Source organism: Mytilus californianus, unplaced genomic scaffold (genome assembly GCF_021869535.1).
Source record: "Mytilus californianus isolate M0D057914Y unplaced genomic scaffold, xbMytCali1.0.p SCAF_11, whole genome shotgun sequence".
In the NCBI taxonomy this organism is placed as follows: domain Eukaryota; kingdom Metazoa; phylum Mollusca; class Bivalvia; order Mytilida; family Mytilidae; genus Mytilus; species Mytilus californianus.
Window position 1 is genome coordinate 40431648 of NW_026262593.1, and position 16296 is coordinate 40447943.

Consider the following 16296-nt stretch of genomic DNA (forward strand, 5'->3'; position numbering starts at 1 on the left):
TTTTACTTAGCTACAGTCGAAACTCAAGAATGCTAAACTTAGTTATCTGCCCCCTATGTGACAATAGAAGCAAGTTTAGAGATACAGACATTCTTAAAGCAAATTTTCTTGACAAAAACTTGTAAAAAATGCATAAATTATTTGGCAATTTTTTTGGTAATAAACAGTATTATTTGAAAATTTAAAAGATCTAAAAAAAATGGAAAAAGATACTGTATACAATAAAGTACATGTATCACATGAATTATATTCTAGTCTTCAATGTTGAAAATGCATATAGATCCAGGTGAGTGACACTGGCTCTTTAGAGCCTCTAGTTCAATATTGTCTTGGCTTGGTGGCCGAGTGGTCTAAGTGGTTGAACTACTGTATCACTAGCCTGTCAACACTGAGGTTGTGAGTTCGATTGCTGCAAATGGCAGGTGTGCTTGACTCCAATCTTGATGACAAGGATTGTCAGTTTTCCTATGGCTTCTTCCACCAATAAAAACTGACTGCCATGAAGTAGCACAATAGTGCTGAAAGTGGTGTTAAACACCAATCAATCAAGTCAAATCTATCAATATTGTCAGATTTGTTCTGTAACTTAGGTATTGGAAATATTGGTGGTGCAGATATCATGTGCCCTCATTAAGCAGCTCCTAATTTGTCAAGAAATTAGAAAATAAATCTTATTGCACATTTACATATAGTATGGAAAAAAAATATATAGGGAACTTGGAAGGTTAAAAACAAAAATCCTCAAAATGCTATTCAAAGTGTTTGAAAATGTCAATTTGGAAGATAGTTCTTTCCAAATTTGATCGATGAAAAAAAAGCACTTATCATAAACACCAGTCCATTTTTCAAGGGTATTCTGAGATGAAACTATTGACTTCAACTTATCAATAAATTTAAATTGTAAGCAGTCAAATTTAATAGGTATTATTGAACTCAGTTCAGAATTTTAATAAATGAATTAGATGAACATTTAACTGGAACAAACCACAAAAAGGATACCATAACAGAATATTCTATTTCGCAATTATTTTGTTATTTTTTATTTTGTTTATCCCATTAACTGTTGCAGATTTTAGTTACAACCTTAAGTTTAGAATAATATACAACTTAAAATCTTAGAAGTTGATATATACAAAGAAAAAAAATAAAGTAGAAAGGTCTTGTTATGCTTTTAATGGCTTTTAATAAGCACTATACAAACTTGAGGGATTGTTTGGAACACTTATATTGACTATGTTTTGAGTGCACACTTTTACAACGATTGACAGATATACTTTTGTACTAAAGCTATTAGTACCTAGATACTGTACTATTGTACTATGACCTAATTAAATACGAAGTATAATGTACGGAAATTAAAAAGGGAAAGAAAATAGGTTAATGAACATGAGACAAAAGTCTCTTGAAATAAATTTACATAAATACAGCTCCCTCTTACATTCAATGTCCGCCAGAGGGAAAGATAGAGAGTGGAATATAACAACTGGATTATTCGGGTTAAGGAAATATTATAAATTCTCATATCACGCCAGATTTGACTTAAGTATATTCAGCGATAAAAAACACAATGGTTAATGACCATACAACTGAAATAGTAGATATCACAACACATATTATGCACAAAAACGCCATCAATTGGTTCCAAGCAAACTCCAATGCAACACAAGAATTTGAATTGTTTTTATACATTTTCCTAAAACAATCAAAATGTTAAATGGCAGGTCACAAAGGTTAATGTCATCAGTAGAAATGTTAAAGGACTAGATATATTTATAAATTAAATGTCAATTATTCATGAACAATTAAGAGGTTTTTCCTTTTCATAATGTAAAATATTTGTTGAAATAGGAGGTTCAATACATTGAAAATCCTTAAAACTCACATAAAACCCTCAAAATATGTTCAAAATATCATATAATTTGCTATTTGGGACATGACCTTGACTATTGACCTTATAAACTTTGTCAAGGTCATTGGTCCACAATGTCATTGCAAAAGACCCCATGGGTTTAGGACCTTTGGTTTATAAGTTAAAGCAATTTTTTTCTTTTCAGAAACCATTAACAGGGATTATGCCCCTTACAGAAAGGTCAAATCTCTTCGATCAAAATGTAACAAAGTTGCGCCTTAATGACCCAAACATTTTCCAATATTCAAGACTTATGTAAGTATAATTGTTTCTGAGATTTTCCATAACAAGGGTAAGGTCAAAGGTCAAGGTCAACCTAAACATTTGACCCTGAGACATTTTCAAGGCTATATGAATTGATGGTCTTTGGTGAAGATCCAAGGTGGCTACAACACAGTTTCTGAGATTAAGTGGCCAACCGACATCTGTTAATTTTCAAAGAGGCATAACCCTACCAATGAGTTTTTTCAATCTTTTTCGGTCCAAATGTATGAAGAATCAGGGTATGGTCCTGAACAAATTCCACCCTTCAGCTTTTGTCTTGCCTTGACAAGGTCAAAAAGCAAGACAAAGGTAAGTGTCAGGGTCCGAGGCTGCAGCTGCGTCAACAATGTATTAGTTTGTGATTAGGTCAGTTTATGCAGAACCACTAGTGGTAGGTCAATGATATTTGGTTTGCAGTTGTATTAGTATTGGAATATTTCATTTCAAAGGAGATTAGTCGGCCCTGTCCCCTCTGTCATGGTCTGTTGACTTTGAAACTTTTGCTTAGTTTGCATGTTTTAGTTTGTGATTAGGTCAGTTTAAGGAGAACCATTAGTGGTAGGTCAAAGATATTTGGTTTACACTTGTATAAGCATTGGCACACCTCATTTCCATGGAGATTATTTGGCCTTGCCCCCTCAGTCATGATCTGTTGACTTTGAAACATTTGCTTAGTATGCATGTATTAGTTTGTGATTAGGTTAGTTTATGGGGAACCACTAGTGGTAGGTCATTGATATTTGGTATGCAGTTGTATTAACATTTGCACATCTCATTTCCATGGAAGCCCTGTTCCTTCAGTCATAATTCATTTACTTTGAATATTTTGCATAACTTATACATGTTAAAGTATTGCTATTTTAATTTCAATATTTGCATTTTACTATGGAAATAACGAGACATATCTTTGTGTAAACAGTTTATTTTCTACCTATTACGGTTATGGTGTGTGAATAGTACAAAGGTTTTTAGGTTTTGGGCAGATAACTCCGGGCTGACAAAATTTTATGACTCACAGGGGGAGTTCCGGATAGGTATTTGTGACACTGATACATAGTGTGAACCTAGTGACAGCGACATGTCTTATGGTTACGAAGGGAAATCTTGTTATAGTTTGGCAGAATAATAATAATAATAATCAGAAGAAATACAGTAAGGTAAAAGGAAAGACCTTAATAAATGATTCTTTTCCATTGCTAGAATTTTTATCAGAAAGTTCTTCCTTCAGCTAGTATGCAAGTATTGTAAATTTTTTTCATCCTGAATATTCTTAAAAGAAATGTGTATGGACATTCCTAACCAAAACCAAAAAAGATAAATCACATATTTAAATTATTTTTCAACTATTTAATATATTTCCAATAAAAAATGTTATTCAGCATTTCATGTTGCTATTGCAGACATTTTTATACAAAATTGCAAATTTTACATGTTTTGGAAAATGTTGCACCAAAGGACAGCTTTAAACAAAATAAATTAATTAGTATCAGAAAGATGATAAAAAGATTTATTCTCAATAGAATTTTGGCTTTGATTAATAGAAATGTCCTCATACATGACAGTTGTTTTGGATAAGTGCTTTAAATTTGCCAAAATTTGTCAATTGAGGACATCTATTAAGCCATACCATTGTAAGAATCTCAAAGCACAAACATTGAGCTGCAATAATGTGAATTTTGGACTGATTAAAAGACTTATTGAAATGGTCCTGGTGTGAAATAAATTCAGTGAAAATTGTCCCTATCTCTGTATTTAGAACCTAGAAGTATGCAAGGTTTAATTCTGAAAATGTCATATTACGCAATAATTCATGTTAAAATGTACTTATGAATGATTTTTAACCTTTCAACTGTTTTGTTTGCATATGCAAATATGCAAACTATGATCAAGGCTACTAATGACCAGTGGCAATATTTATCAACATCCTTGTCCTTTAGACTTTCTTGTAGATATTTTTCTCATTGGCAATCAAACCACATTTCCTTTTTTTTTCAAAAATACTTATGCAATTTAAACCTCAGGTATTAATCTTTATGAACTTTTCAATTCTTCCTGTTTTGTATGTTTACAAGTAATCATAGACGTCAGGGACTTTTTGAAGCCTAAAGAAAATTATTTCATCGCTAGTTGATATCTCGGTTAAAGCATAAGGATTTTGAGTCCCATAGCCAGGATATCTCTGAGGGGATTATTTTGGGGACGTGACACTGTGACTTCAATCTGAATCTTGCCTTAAATAATATTTTTATTTATGGGGTTGGAGTTGTGGGTTGTTTTTTTGTTGTTTTTTTTTTTTGGGGGGGGGTTCACATCAAAGGTTGGGAAGGGGGGTCTTTTCTTAGAAATTCAAAGTGTGTCTTGTATAGAATTTTACTACCATTTTCAATTTAAGTTATCAATATCCTATTCCAATTACTGTACGTAATAATGCCTAATGTACTATGAAGAAGGAAATCTGTAATAAATGCACCATTTTACATGAAAATTTCAATCTGATAAGAAGTCTGATTGATTTAGATTTTTGTTCAGGCTGAATAAGAAAAAAAAGGCCACCATAACATAGCTTAGAGTGTTGAAAGTTGATTCAAATATAAAAAATCAATCAACACGCTTTATTCAAGATTTGAGGGTTACCTCCCTTAGAGGCTACTGTATGAGGATAAAAGAGTGAAGCAACAGATGATGATGTGTCTTTGTTATCTATGAGGGTCTGAATGGGGTCAAAATATATGATAAATATGGGAGTAAAAATGCAAATTTTGAATATTTAGGGAGGCTTAATGACAAATATGATACTCTTTAAACTTTCAGATTTCTTGTTTATTAGTAAAATTTTGAACAAGTATTTGGCTGAACACTTTTCTCAAACTAATTTACTGTTTTCTGACTAATTTGATTTTTTATGCCCTTATCAGTCTGTATGTATGTCCATCCGTCCGTATGTCCCAAAGTTGGTTTCCGTTCTCTAACTTTAGTTTGCCTCAACCAAATGCTATGAAACTTATACACAATGCTAATTACCACAAAATACAGATCATGTTTGAATTATGGTGGTGTCACTTGAACTGTTCTAGAGTTATGCCCCTTTACAAATGGAAAAATTGCTGAATTTTTTGTTTCTGTTCTCTAACTTTAATTTGCCTCAACCAAATGGTATGAAACTTATACACAATGCTTATTACCACAAAATACAGATCAAGTTTGAATTTTGGTGGTGTCACTTTAACCCTTCTAGAGTTGTGCCCCTTTAAAAATGGAAAAATTGCTGAATTTTTCGTTTCAGTTCTCTAACTTAAGTTTGCCTCAACCAAATTTTATGAAACTTATACACAATACTTATAACCACAAAACTCAGATCAAGTTCAAATTTGGGTAGGGTCTCTTTTACCGTTCTTCAGTTATGTCCGTTTATAATTTTATATGATATGCAAGCGGGGGCATCAACTGTGTCCCATGGACACATTCCACATTTATTTACTTTCTTCTTTTCAAAAATCTCAAGTAGAATTGTTTGCCCATGATTTTGAAATTTGATTATTAAACCTTTTTTTATACATGTTATAGAATGTACATAAATATTTTTTATAATAGTAGTTTTTATTCGAGACTTATGTGAACAATGCAGGGGTACATTTCCAAGGTCTGATGAATTTTCAATAGCATAATTACATTACCATAATGGATGCAGTTGTCAGTTCTATATTACCATTGTTAGCAGTTGTCAGTTTTGTATAACAAATGTCATCAGTTGTAAGTTTTGTATTACAAATGTATTGTTTTACTTGGTCATAATTTGTCAGTATTTGTATTACCATGGTCAACATTTGTCAGTATTGTGCTACCATAGTCAGGCTTTGTCATTATTGTGTTACCATTGCCATATTTGTATTACCATGATCACCATATGTCATCATTTGACCATATTGTGTTACTCTGGTCATTATTTGTCAGTGTTTGCTTTGCCATTGTCAGCATATGTCAGTTTTGTATTGCCATTGTTAGCATTTGTCAGTTCTGAATAATAATTGTCAGCATTTGTCAGTGTTGTATTGTCAGCATTTGTCAGTTCTGTAATATAATTGTCAGCATTTGTCAGTTTTGTATTACCATTGTCAGCATTTGTCAGTTCTGTGATATGTGTTACTTTGGTCATTATTTGTCAGTGTTTGCTTTGCCATTGTTAGCATTTGTCAGTTCTGAATTATAAATGTCAGCATTTGTCAGTTCTGAATTATAATTGTCAGCATTTGTCAGTGTTGTATTGCCATTGTCAGCATTTGTCATTGTCAGTTTTGTATTGACTTAGTATACAGTATTGTTTAGGGGCCAGCTGAAACCTGCCTCTAGATGCGGGATTTTATCGCTGTGTTGAAGACCCATTGTTGGTCTTCGGCTGTTTTCTGCTCTTTAGTCTGGTTGTTTCAATTCTCAATCCTATATTATCATTTTCATCAAATTTCAGTAAATTTTCTAATTAATCAAGTGGTGAAGTTAAAATCATTCCTTCGAAAATTTTAGACACCATCAGGAGTTGGTTGACAGTTAAGGAATATCTGAATACAACTGTTGGAAAGTAGTTGTCAATGCTATATTACTGCTGTAAGTAGTTATTAATGCCATATTTCTGTTGTAAGTAGTTGTCAGTGCTATATTACTATTGAATGTAGTTATCAGTGCTATATTACTGTTGTAAGTAGTTGTCAATGCTATATTACTGTTGTAAGTAGTTATCAGTGCTTTATTTCTGTTGTAAGTAGTTGTCAGTGCTATATTACTGTTGTAAGTAGTTATCAGTGCTTTATTTCTGTTGTAAGTAGTTGTCAATGCTATATTACTATTGAATGTAGTTATCAGTGCTTTATTTCTGTTGTAAGTAGTTGTCAGTGCTATATTACTATTGTATGTAGTTATCAGTACTATATTTCTGTTGTAAGTAGTTGTCAGTGCTATATTACTGTTGTAAGTAGTTATCAGTGCTATATTACTGTTGTAAGTAGTTGTCAGTGCTATATTACTGTGGTATATAGTTTTCAATGCTATCTTAATGTTGTAAGTAGTTGTCAGTGCTATCTTACTATTGTAGTAGTTTCCAGTGCTATATTACTGTTGTAAGTAGTTGTTTGTGCTATACGTGTATTACTGTTGTATGTAGTTAGGGCTTTATTACTATTACTGGTGTCAGTAGTTGTAAATGCTAAATATTGTCAGTAGTTGTCAGTGCTATATTACTATTATCAGAAGTTGTTGGTTCTATATTAATATTATTAGTAGTTGTTAGTACCATTTAACTAACTTGGTGGTCTCAGTACTTTGCAAGCCACAGGTGCAGAACATTGGGGTTGTGACCCCTTAATGGGTCAAACAAGAGACTTTTAAATTGGTGTTTGCTTCTTAAAAAAGACCATAAAGACAACAAGTTAAGACCATAATGAATCAGAATTAGTTAACTAAATGGGCGACATATCTTCCGGTGGACTGTTACTTTATAAAAAAGACACGTTAAAAATCTTGCCCATTGTGTTGGTCTGATACTAAGCAGGGTTCATATTCATACTCAACTTAGATATACATGTAATATTTGCCACTGTATGTTAAGTATCCATTAAAAATCTTGCACAGTGTTGATTTGATACAAAGCCAGTTTATATCATATCACATTAACATGTTCTTAACTTAGATATACATGTAATATTTGCCACTGTACATCCTTACATCATTGCTATCCTTATCTGTCTGTCTGTCTGTCTGTCATACCTTCTTGATTTGTGGCAACAATCTTCATCTTGTTATGTCATACCAATTGACATGTTTTCAGTTCCTTTCATGTTTTTGTGTTTTTTTTTTGGGGGGGGGGGGCATCTTTTGGGCTTTTTCCACCCCTTATAGAAAAGTATAAAAGATTTAAACAATAGGGTTTTCACAGGACTTTTTTCTTCCCATTTTATTTACACTTTTCAACTTGTACTTTTTTAAGGAGGTGGGTTGATTGTACTTTTTTAAGGAGGTGGGTTGATTATTGAGCAATTGATCGCTGTAAATTTTGTTTTGGTATAATTGTCGGCAGTTATCAGTATTGTAATTTAACTGGAGCAGTTTAAAATTAATCTGATTAGTGATGCTGACTCATTTGGGCCTCTGTTTTTGTTGATTTGCTGTATGTTTATCTCTCTTCAAAAATAAAAAAAAATGAAATGACACGAACATGTTAATTTCTCTCCTAGAATCAGTTTCATCAAGATTGTTTATTCTGAGAAAGTAGGAAATAAAACAAAGCATGAAATTATCATGAAAAAGGATTGTACTTTTAGAAAATCATATACTTTAAAGAATTAATTTTCATTCAGTTTAATAAGGCTTGTTAAAATTTTACGATATGTTAAAATATATTATCAGTGAAAATAAAAACCATTCCTATAACAGGTAAATTTATCTTAATTATGAAAAAAAAATTACCTATTAAAAATATATATCTTTATAAAGATAATAAAAAAAATATCAATTCATAAATCATAAAATCAAGAATGGCTTTTTATTAGTACATGTGTTTTCAAAATAATGTCAATAGTTTGAAAAGCAGAGAGTTGTTTTCTAACAGCAGAAGATCAAATTGCAAAAGATAAAGCATCTAAGGGGCACCAAAGGGTAACACAAATAAAAGAATTAATATAATAGCCGAGATGTATGTATATATATATATATATATATATATATATATTTATATGTTTTTCTTGTATAGTTTGGATGAAATTGTAAAGTTCTGATCGAGTGATTTTTCTGTCTAGTAGATAAAAGTGTCTATGTTGGAAAGGTAACTTTTGTATACAATTAGCAATGATATGTACCAAAACATGAAATTGTTGTCATTCACAGATAGTTATTAGTAGGAATTACACGTGGTTGTACTACATGAGAAGTACCTGACTGGTAGTGTTGACCACAGGTCAGCTCAGGACATAGGATCGTTTTATTGTGATAAAAAACATTTACACTGTGGTTGACTGTAATAATTTTTTACATAATAATCGGACATAATTATTTTTTCCCTCAAAGATTGAACAATGTACAATGAGGCGTTTGGTGCTTGGACTTCTTCGCAGCCAAGGTGGATCAGGTCAGTTGTTAATTAATACCCTTATTGATTAATTAGTAAAACTAATTAGCTAATTAGTTTCTTACATAATTATTTATTTCTTTGATCAACAGGTTTTCGATGTAATTTATTTTTTAAAATCAGTCAAACAATTTATGTTTATTATCATACAAATTTTATTTTTTTAAATGAAAAAATGCCAATTGTTTCCATAGTTACATTTTTTTGTTGGGGAATGTATAGAAATTTGACATTTTTCTTGTAGTATTATGTTTTGCGGCTCTGAAAGCAATAAATCAAACGCACAGCTTGACGCTACAATTTGCAGTATTCCAAATTTTTGTCAGTAATTCATTCATTTGTTTCTATCATTCTGTTAAACATATAGAAAAATACATATTTTTTTCCAGTATATACCATTCATTGATATTTGTGAAAAAGAAGGAAAAAATTAACATGAAAGAATTACTATTGTCTTGTAAAATTACTACTGTTGAAGAAAAAAACTAACAAAACAATAGCTTGTCAACTTTTTTTATAAAAAAGATTTGTTAAGTAAATTAAGTTGATAAAAAATCAAGATATAACCTAACAGTTCAGATGTACTAAGAGTGTAGGAGAAGCAGATAAGTAAAGAAATGTTTTTTTATCATAAGTTTTTTGTGTATTGAACATGTAATGAATGAACAGTAGATTAGTGAGATATAATTGTAAATGTGCGGAAATTAACACTTTGTACAATTGACGCTAGATTTTATTTGAGCAAAAATTTACGTATTTTCTTTTTTTATCGAGATGATAGTCTTGGATATCATGAGGATGATTTTATATTTTCAATTGATTTTTGATAGGAATTGCTTGTTTTTAGTAGATAATCTTGCATAGAATTCGTATAGTATTGGGAATTGTTTTCAGAGTAATTTCTTTTAAATGTTATAATACAATTAAAAAGATTAAGACACTTCATGACAAACTTTTGACAATAAAACAGATCTTCCATAAAACCTTGGAAATTTATTGAAAGATAATAAAAAGATAATAAAATGGATTGATTGTTTTTAAAGGATAACTCTTCCCGTCTGCATAAAATTGATTGATTTTTTTTTAGCAATAACTCTTTCCGTCTGCATAGTAGAGATTTGAAAAGACAGTATTTGGGTTGATATGACATGTTTTGATTCATGACGACTTTGTTATGGCTTATCCTAGGGTCTTTCTTTATCATATTTATGGGTACTTAGTTGTTTTCAATAAATAATTAATCACACCAATTATGGCATTCATGGACCTTATGGTAATATCTCAAAAACTGTAATAAACCTCAACTTAAAAAGATTCTGTTCATATGCTTTTATCAGAGATGACCACTTGTTCCCATAAACTTTCTTTGGCCCATAGTGACATGAACTATTATTTCTTATATTATTCTAAACTGTAAAAGTGTGAAAATAAAACAGCAGGGATTCTTTAGTACAAGAAATGCGAAATATGTTTTTAAGCCATATTTATGTTTTATTCATACTGTGCAGAAATAATTTCAAAATGCATTGACTAAATTGCTCTATTCTTGATTACTTGGATTAGTAGAATATTATTTTTATTATCTTTTAATATTTTATTATTTTAAAGCCATGTAACTGAAACAAAATTTTGAATTCATCAACACACATTCTCTGTTAACGTCCATTATGTAACTCTTCAATACAATATACTGTAAATTCAGAAATTATTGGGAGGTTTTTATTAATGCGAATAATTCGACTTGGAGGGTATTGCAATAATAAGAACCTGCATTCTTATATCTGTTACAAAAATATGTATGCAGATGTTCCTGAAATTGCAATAGTTAAGCTCGCATTTTTGTCCATTATTCTAAAATCGCAATAATAAATGCACTCAATAATTTCTGAATTTACGGTAATCATAGGCCCTCTATCCAGCTGGTCCAATATAAGATAAATGAACCAACTGATGTTCAATAGATAAATAGAAGCAATGTCCTTAGTTAAATATTGGCAAATAATTCATAGATGTTAAATCTACTGCAATATACAACATAAAAATCATCAGTGGCGTTAGCATCAAAAAGCAGTTGAAAGCACAAATCAATGACGAAGTTGAAGAGCATTTAAAAATAAAAAAATGCATGTTTTGTCTACTTAAATAAGAGTCCATAGTGAATGACCAATGTCCAAATTGGCAAAATCCAATTTGAATATACATATCAAGTTAAAAATAAAATGTAAGGAATTGCATGTACGCCAAACAGTGTGAGCTAGGTGCATAGACAGGATAAGCATCTCCAGCTATGCATCGTCACCCGCGGTGCAATAAAATAGTTGAAAAAGTACTGATGAATGACTGCTTTCTATCTTTAGAATAGGAACTGACTTCATTTTTATGTCTCAGAAAGACATTAAATAATGACTTGTTATTTTAGACCTGAAATCATTTTATACTGAAATATTTGTACCACCATTAAAAAAAATTCTTCTTCCAAATTATATGAAATTATTTGATACTGATAAAAAAAATGAAAGATAATTGTTTAATACCTGATTATTGAAAAATAGTGTGATTGTGTTATAGATAAAAAATATTTTTTTTGCGATAAGTGTTATCATTTCATGAATAATAAAAATAAATATTAAATTTATAGGCTTAGCTTTAAAGACACTAAACGAGTGAATCTATTGAACATATTTAGAAATAATAATTATGATATTTTTATGCAGAAAATGTCAATTTCAGAGATTCTTTTAATCAACATGTTTTGTAGACTTTTGAAACTTTTTTGTCCATATATGAGCTGTGTTGGATAGAAATTGACCTTAAGCAAGTGCACATATACGATTAGATGTGTGAGACTTTGATTGATTTTTGAACATTCAAGTACAAAATAAAAGATGAATTTTGGTCTTTTTTGTAGGGTTCTTATATCAACTCAATTTTCAAACAGTTACAGACTTGGCATAGAGATTTTTCAATCCAAAGAATGGTTAACAGATGTATTGATATTCATTTGCATAAGGTTGATTTCTATCCGTTGCAGCTCATATATAAACTATAATTTAATACCAATAACAGATTTTAATCTGCATTTTTGAAAATGTGAATTTTTACTGCAAATTTTAGTGTTTATTTAAATTATATGAGTCTTTTTTACGAAGCACCCTTTTCCCAGTAAATGTTCCTAAAAGTAGATAATAAGAAATGGTAGATATCCCATAAGATAACTTATATACATGTAATTTGCATAGATTATTTAATGCATTAACAATTGGTGATAATCTTTGTCCAAAGTTAAAGAAAAAAAAATTCTTTATTGACTTTGTCACTCAGAATTGAAAAAAAATAAATATGGATTGATAGTAATAAAGTAATATTTATTTTCCTACTTTTGTCACTTTATAGTCTTTGTATATCCAGACTTGGAACATAATAGCATTATAGTTTTTCAATATCACAAAGACAGAATTTTATTTTCTGCATTCAAGATGGAGTTGTATTACATATTGTCTCTGCATGATACGGTTCATGTTCAGTCTGAAAAAATCTAAGAGCGGTATAAGTTTATTTGTTTTAAGATATCAAAAAGCAATTTATGAAATATGGATGCCGTAGAAATATCATGTTAAATTATTAACAGCTTAATGAAATTTTATGAAATGATTATAATTGTGTTTCTATCACAGAGTTTACAACTATTAAAAAAAAGATATCCTGAACAATCAATTGTAAAATAAAAAATAAAAATTTTAAAAAATATTATTGGAGAGTGAGTCCTGTTAGAATCTTATTTAACTGTTTGACAAGTGTTTTTTATGCCCCGGGGGCATTAAGTGTTACCCTCGTCTGTCTACGTCCCAAAATTAGTTTCCTTTCTCCAACTTTAGTTTGCCCCCACCTAATGATATGAAACCTATACACAATGCTTATTACAACAAAACACAGATCAAGTTTGAAAGTTGGTGGCATCACTTTTACCGTTCTAGAGTTATGCCCCTTTATAAATGGAAAAATTGCTGAATTTTTCATTTACGTTCTCTAACTTTAGTTTGCCTCTACCAAATGTTATGAAACTTATTAACAATGCTTATTACCATAAAACACAGATCAAGTTCATATTTGGGTGGCGTCACGTTCACAGTTCTCTAGTTATTTCCCTTTATAACTTTATATGCCAGCGGGGCATCATGGACACATTCTCCATTTATTTTTTACTGGTTTTGACAATTAGGATATCATCAACATTGCATAAAAGATAAAGAGAATGACAGTTGGTTGTCCTTTGATGGATATTGAACTCATCAAATGGAGAGGTCCCCCCCCCCTCACCTCCAAAAAAAAAAAATCTGCTTGAAGAAAGTTATGAACACATATAAAGAGAGAAAATAAATTGAAGGTAAAATTTGTCAATGAAAGAATGTCCATGTAGTTGTATTAAGTTTATCACTAAATCTGAAAATATGTTTATGTCAGTCTTGGTACACACAATTATAAAATTAAGGAATAACTGTACTGTAGTTGAAGAGTTGCCACCGTCAATTTGCGATTTGACGGTCGCAGATGCAGTTTTACTGGCGACGCGTAGCGGAGACAGTAAAACGGATATTTGAGACCGTCTAATCTAAATTGACGGTGGCAACTCTTCAACTACAGTACTGTTATTCCGATTCTAATGCATTACAAAAAGAAATAATACGTTAGAGCTTGAAAAAATGTATAAATTTGAAATTTAATAAAATTCCGCGAAACTTCATGAACGATTTTGGCGCAAAGACGTCATGGCTAAACATGACGTCATACAAATGAAAACTTACAAACTGAAGGTTATTTCGTTACTTCTACGATTCAAATTTGGATAAAATCACATCAAAACGGCGATTTTGAGGTAGATGTTGTTTTATTTTCGATAATATTGTAGTAATCGAACATTTTTTGATCCATGAATTCAAAATGGCGGGTCCCTCCTTAGTTACGACTGGTCAACTGTGGATTTGACGGTAACTTTTAGCCAATGAAAAAAATTGTTACATGAAAATTGCATTAGAATTATATATATATGACACTCCAGGTTCCATGTCACCTTTAAATTTGCTAAAAGTTTTATAAAATGATAACTTGTTATATATATCACCTTGAATTTTTAATACTTATGGAAATATTGGTTGGTTAGTTAGAACTTTGATAATACTTAGAGAAACCCAATTATTTACTGTTTGTTTCACCTCAGAATTTTGATAATACTTAAAAGATAATTTCAGAGGGTTGTATCACTTGTTAAGTTAACTTTTAATTTTGCTGATATATCATTTTAAAAAAATGTTTGATCTTTTTATAACATAACATAACTTAATTTAACTAAATTTTTTTTTAGAAAATTTGTGTTGGTTAGGTAACTTTTGAATTAACTTGTTGTATAAAAAAATGTTTACTTACTATTTTTTTCTGAATTTGACTGACACTTCAGAAAAGTATTAACTTTGAACTCTACAAATACTGGTATTTTCAGAAAATAATTTTATATCATGTACCTTGGAATTCTGCGGATATTTAAGACTTTTTATTTACTGTTACATTGTCCTGTTTATATTTATCTATAATATAAATAGTCAGAAGAAGTGATTTTCTGGTTATGTCACAGTTGAATTGACTAATAGTCTCAAGATAGATTTTCTGGTTATGTCACAGTTGAATGTGACTGATAGTCTCAGGATAGATTTTCTGGTTATGTCACAGTTGAGTTTGACTGATAATCTCAGGATAGATGTCTGGTTATGTCAAAGTAGAATTTGACTGATAATCTCAGGAAAGATTTTCTGGTTATGTCCGAGTTGAATTTGACTGATAGTCTCAGGAAAGATTTCTGGTTATGTCAAAGTAGAATTAGACTGACAGTCCCATGCAATATTTTTTTGTTATGTCAGAGTTGAAAAGACTGATAGTCTCAGGATAGATTTTCTGGTTATGTCAGAGTTGAATTTTACTGACAGTCACAGGATAGACTTTCTGGTAATGTCAGAATTAAATTTGACTGACAGTCACAGGATAGATTTTCTGGTTATGTCACAGTTGAATTTGACTGATAATCTCAGGATAGATTTTCTGGTTATGTCACAGTTGAATTTGACTGATAATCTCAGGATAGATTTTCTGGTTATGTCACAGTTGAATTTGACTGATAATCTCAGGATAGATTTTCTGGTTATGTCACAGTTGAATTTGACTGATAATCTCAGGAAAGATTTTCTGGTTATGTCACAGTTGAATTTGGCTGAGTCTCAGGATAGACTTTCTGGTTATGTCAAAGTAGAATAAGACTGACAGTCCCATGCAATATTTTTTTGTTATGTCAGAGTTGAATTTGACTGATAACCTCAGGATAGATTTTCTGGTTTTGTCAGAGTTGAATTTGACTGATAGTCTCAGGATAGATTTCTGGTTATGTCAAAGTAGAATTAGACTGACAGTCCCATGTAATATTTTTTTGTTATGTCCGAGTTGAATTTGACTGATAGTCTCAGGATAGATTTTCTGGTTATGTCAGAGTTGAATTTTACTGACAGTCACAGGATAGACTTTCTAGTAATGTCAGAATTAAATTTGACTGACAGTCACAGGATAGATTTTCTGGTTATGTCACAGTTGAATTTGACTGCCAGTCCAAGGATAGTGACTGACGGTGATCCCTCTGATTTTCTGTGTATGGCACAGTTGAATTTGACTGACAGTCGCAGGATAGATTTTCTGGTTATGTCAGAGTTGAATTCAACTGACAGTCCAAGGATAGTGACTGAAGATGGTCCCAAGATAGTTTTTCTGGTTATGTCACAGTTGAATTTGACAGTCCATGGATAGTGACTGAAGGTGGTCCCTGTGATTTTCTGTGTATGTCAGAGTTGAATTTGACTGAAGGTAGTCCCAGGCGATATATATATTTTATGATTATCTGACAGTTGAATTTGACTGACAGTCTCTGGCAATGTAAGAGTTGAATTTGATCTGGGACCAAAAGATAAAAAATATTAGT

At 31.0% G+C, this 16296-nt stretch overlaps 1 protein-coding gene across 4 annotated transcripts in view; it reads left to right on the forward strand.

Annotated features, from left to right (window-relative positions):
• LOC127720077 (zinc finger protein rotund-like) overlaps positions 1-16296 on the forward strand; it is a 180253-nt gene that overhangs the window by 20097 nt on the left and 143860 nt on the right. The window contains exon 2 of one of the 4 annotated variants that reach the window (XM_052226475.1): positions 2055-2164. The exons of 2 other annotated variants lie outside the window; for them this stretch is intronic. In XM_052226475.1, the coding sequence (XP_052082435.1) occupies positions 2073-2164 (92 nt within the window). In that variant the 5' untranslated portion in view covers positions 2055-2072. Of the gene's footprint in view, positions 1-2054; positions 2165-8997; positions 9285-16296 lie in introns of those variants that run through there. One more of the 4 variants, XM_052226476.1, reaches the window with a different exon arrangement.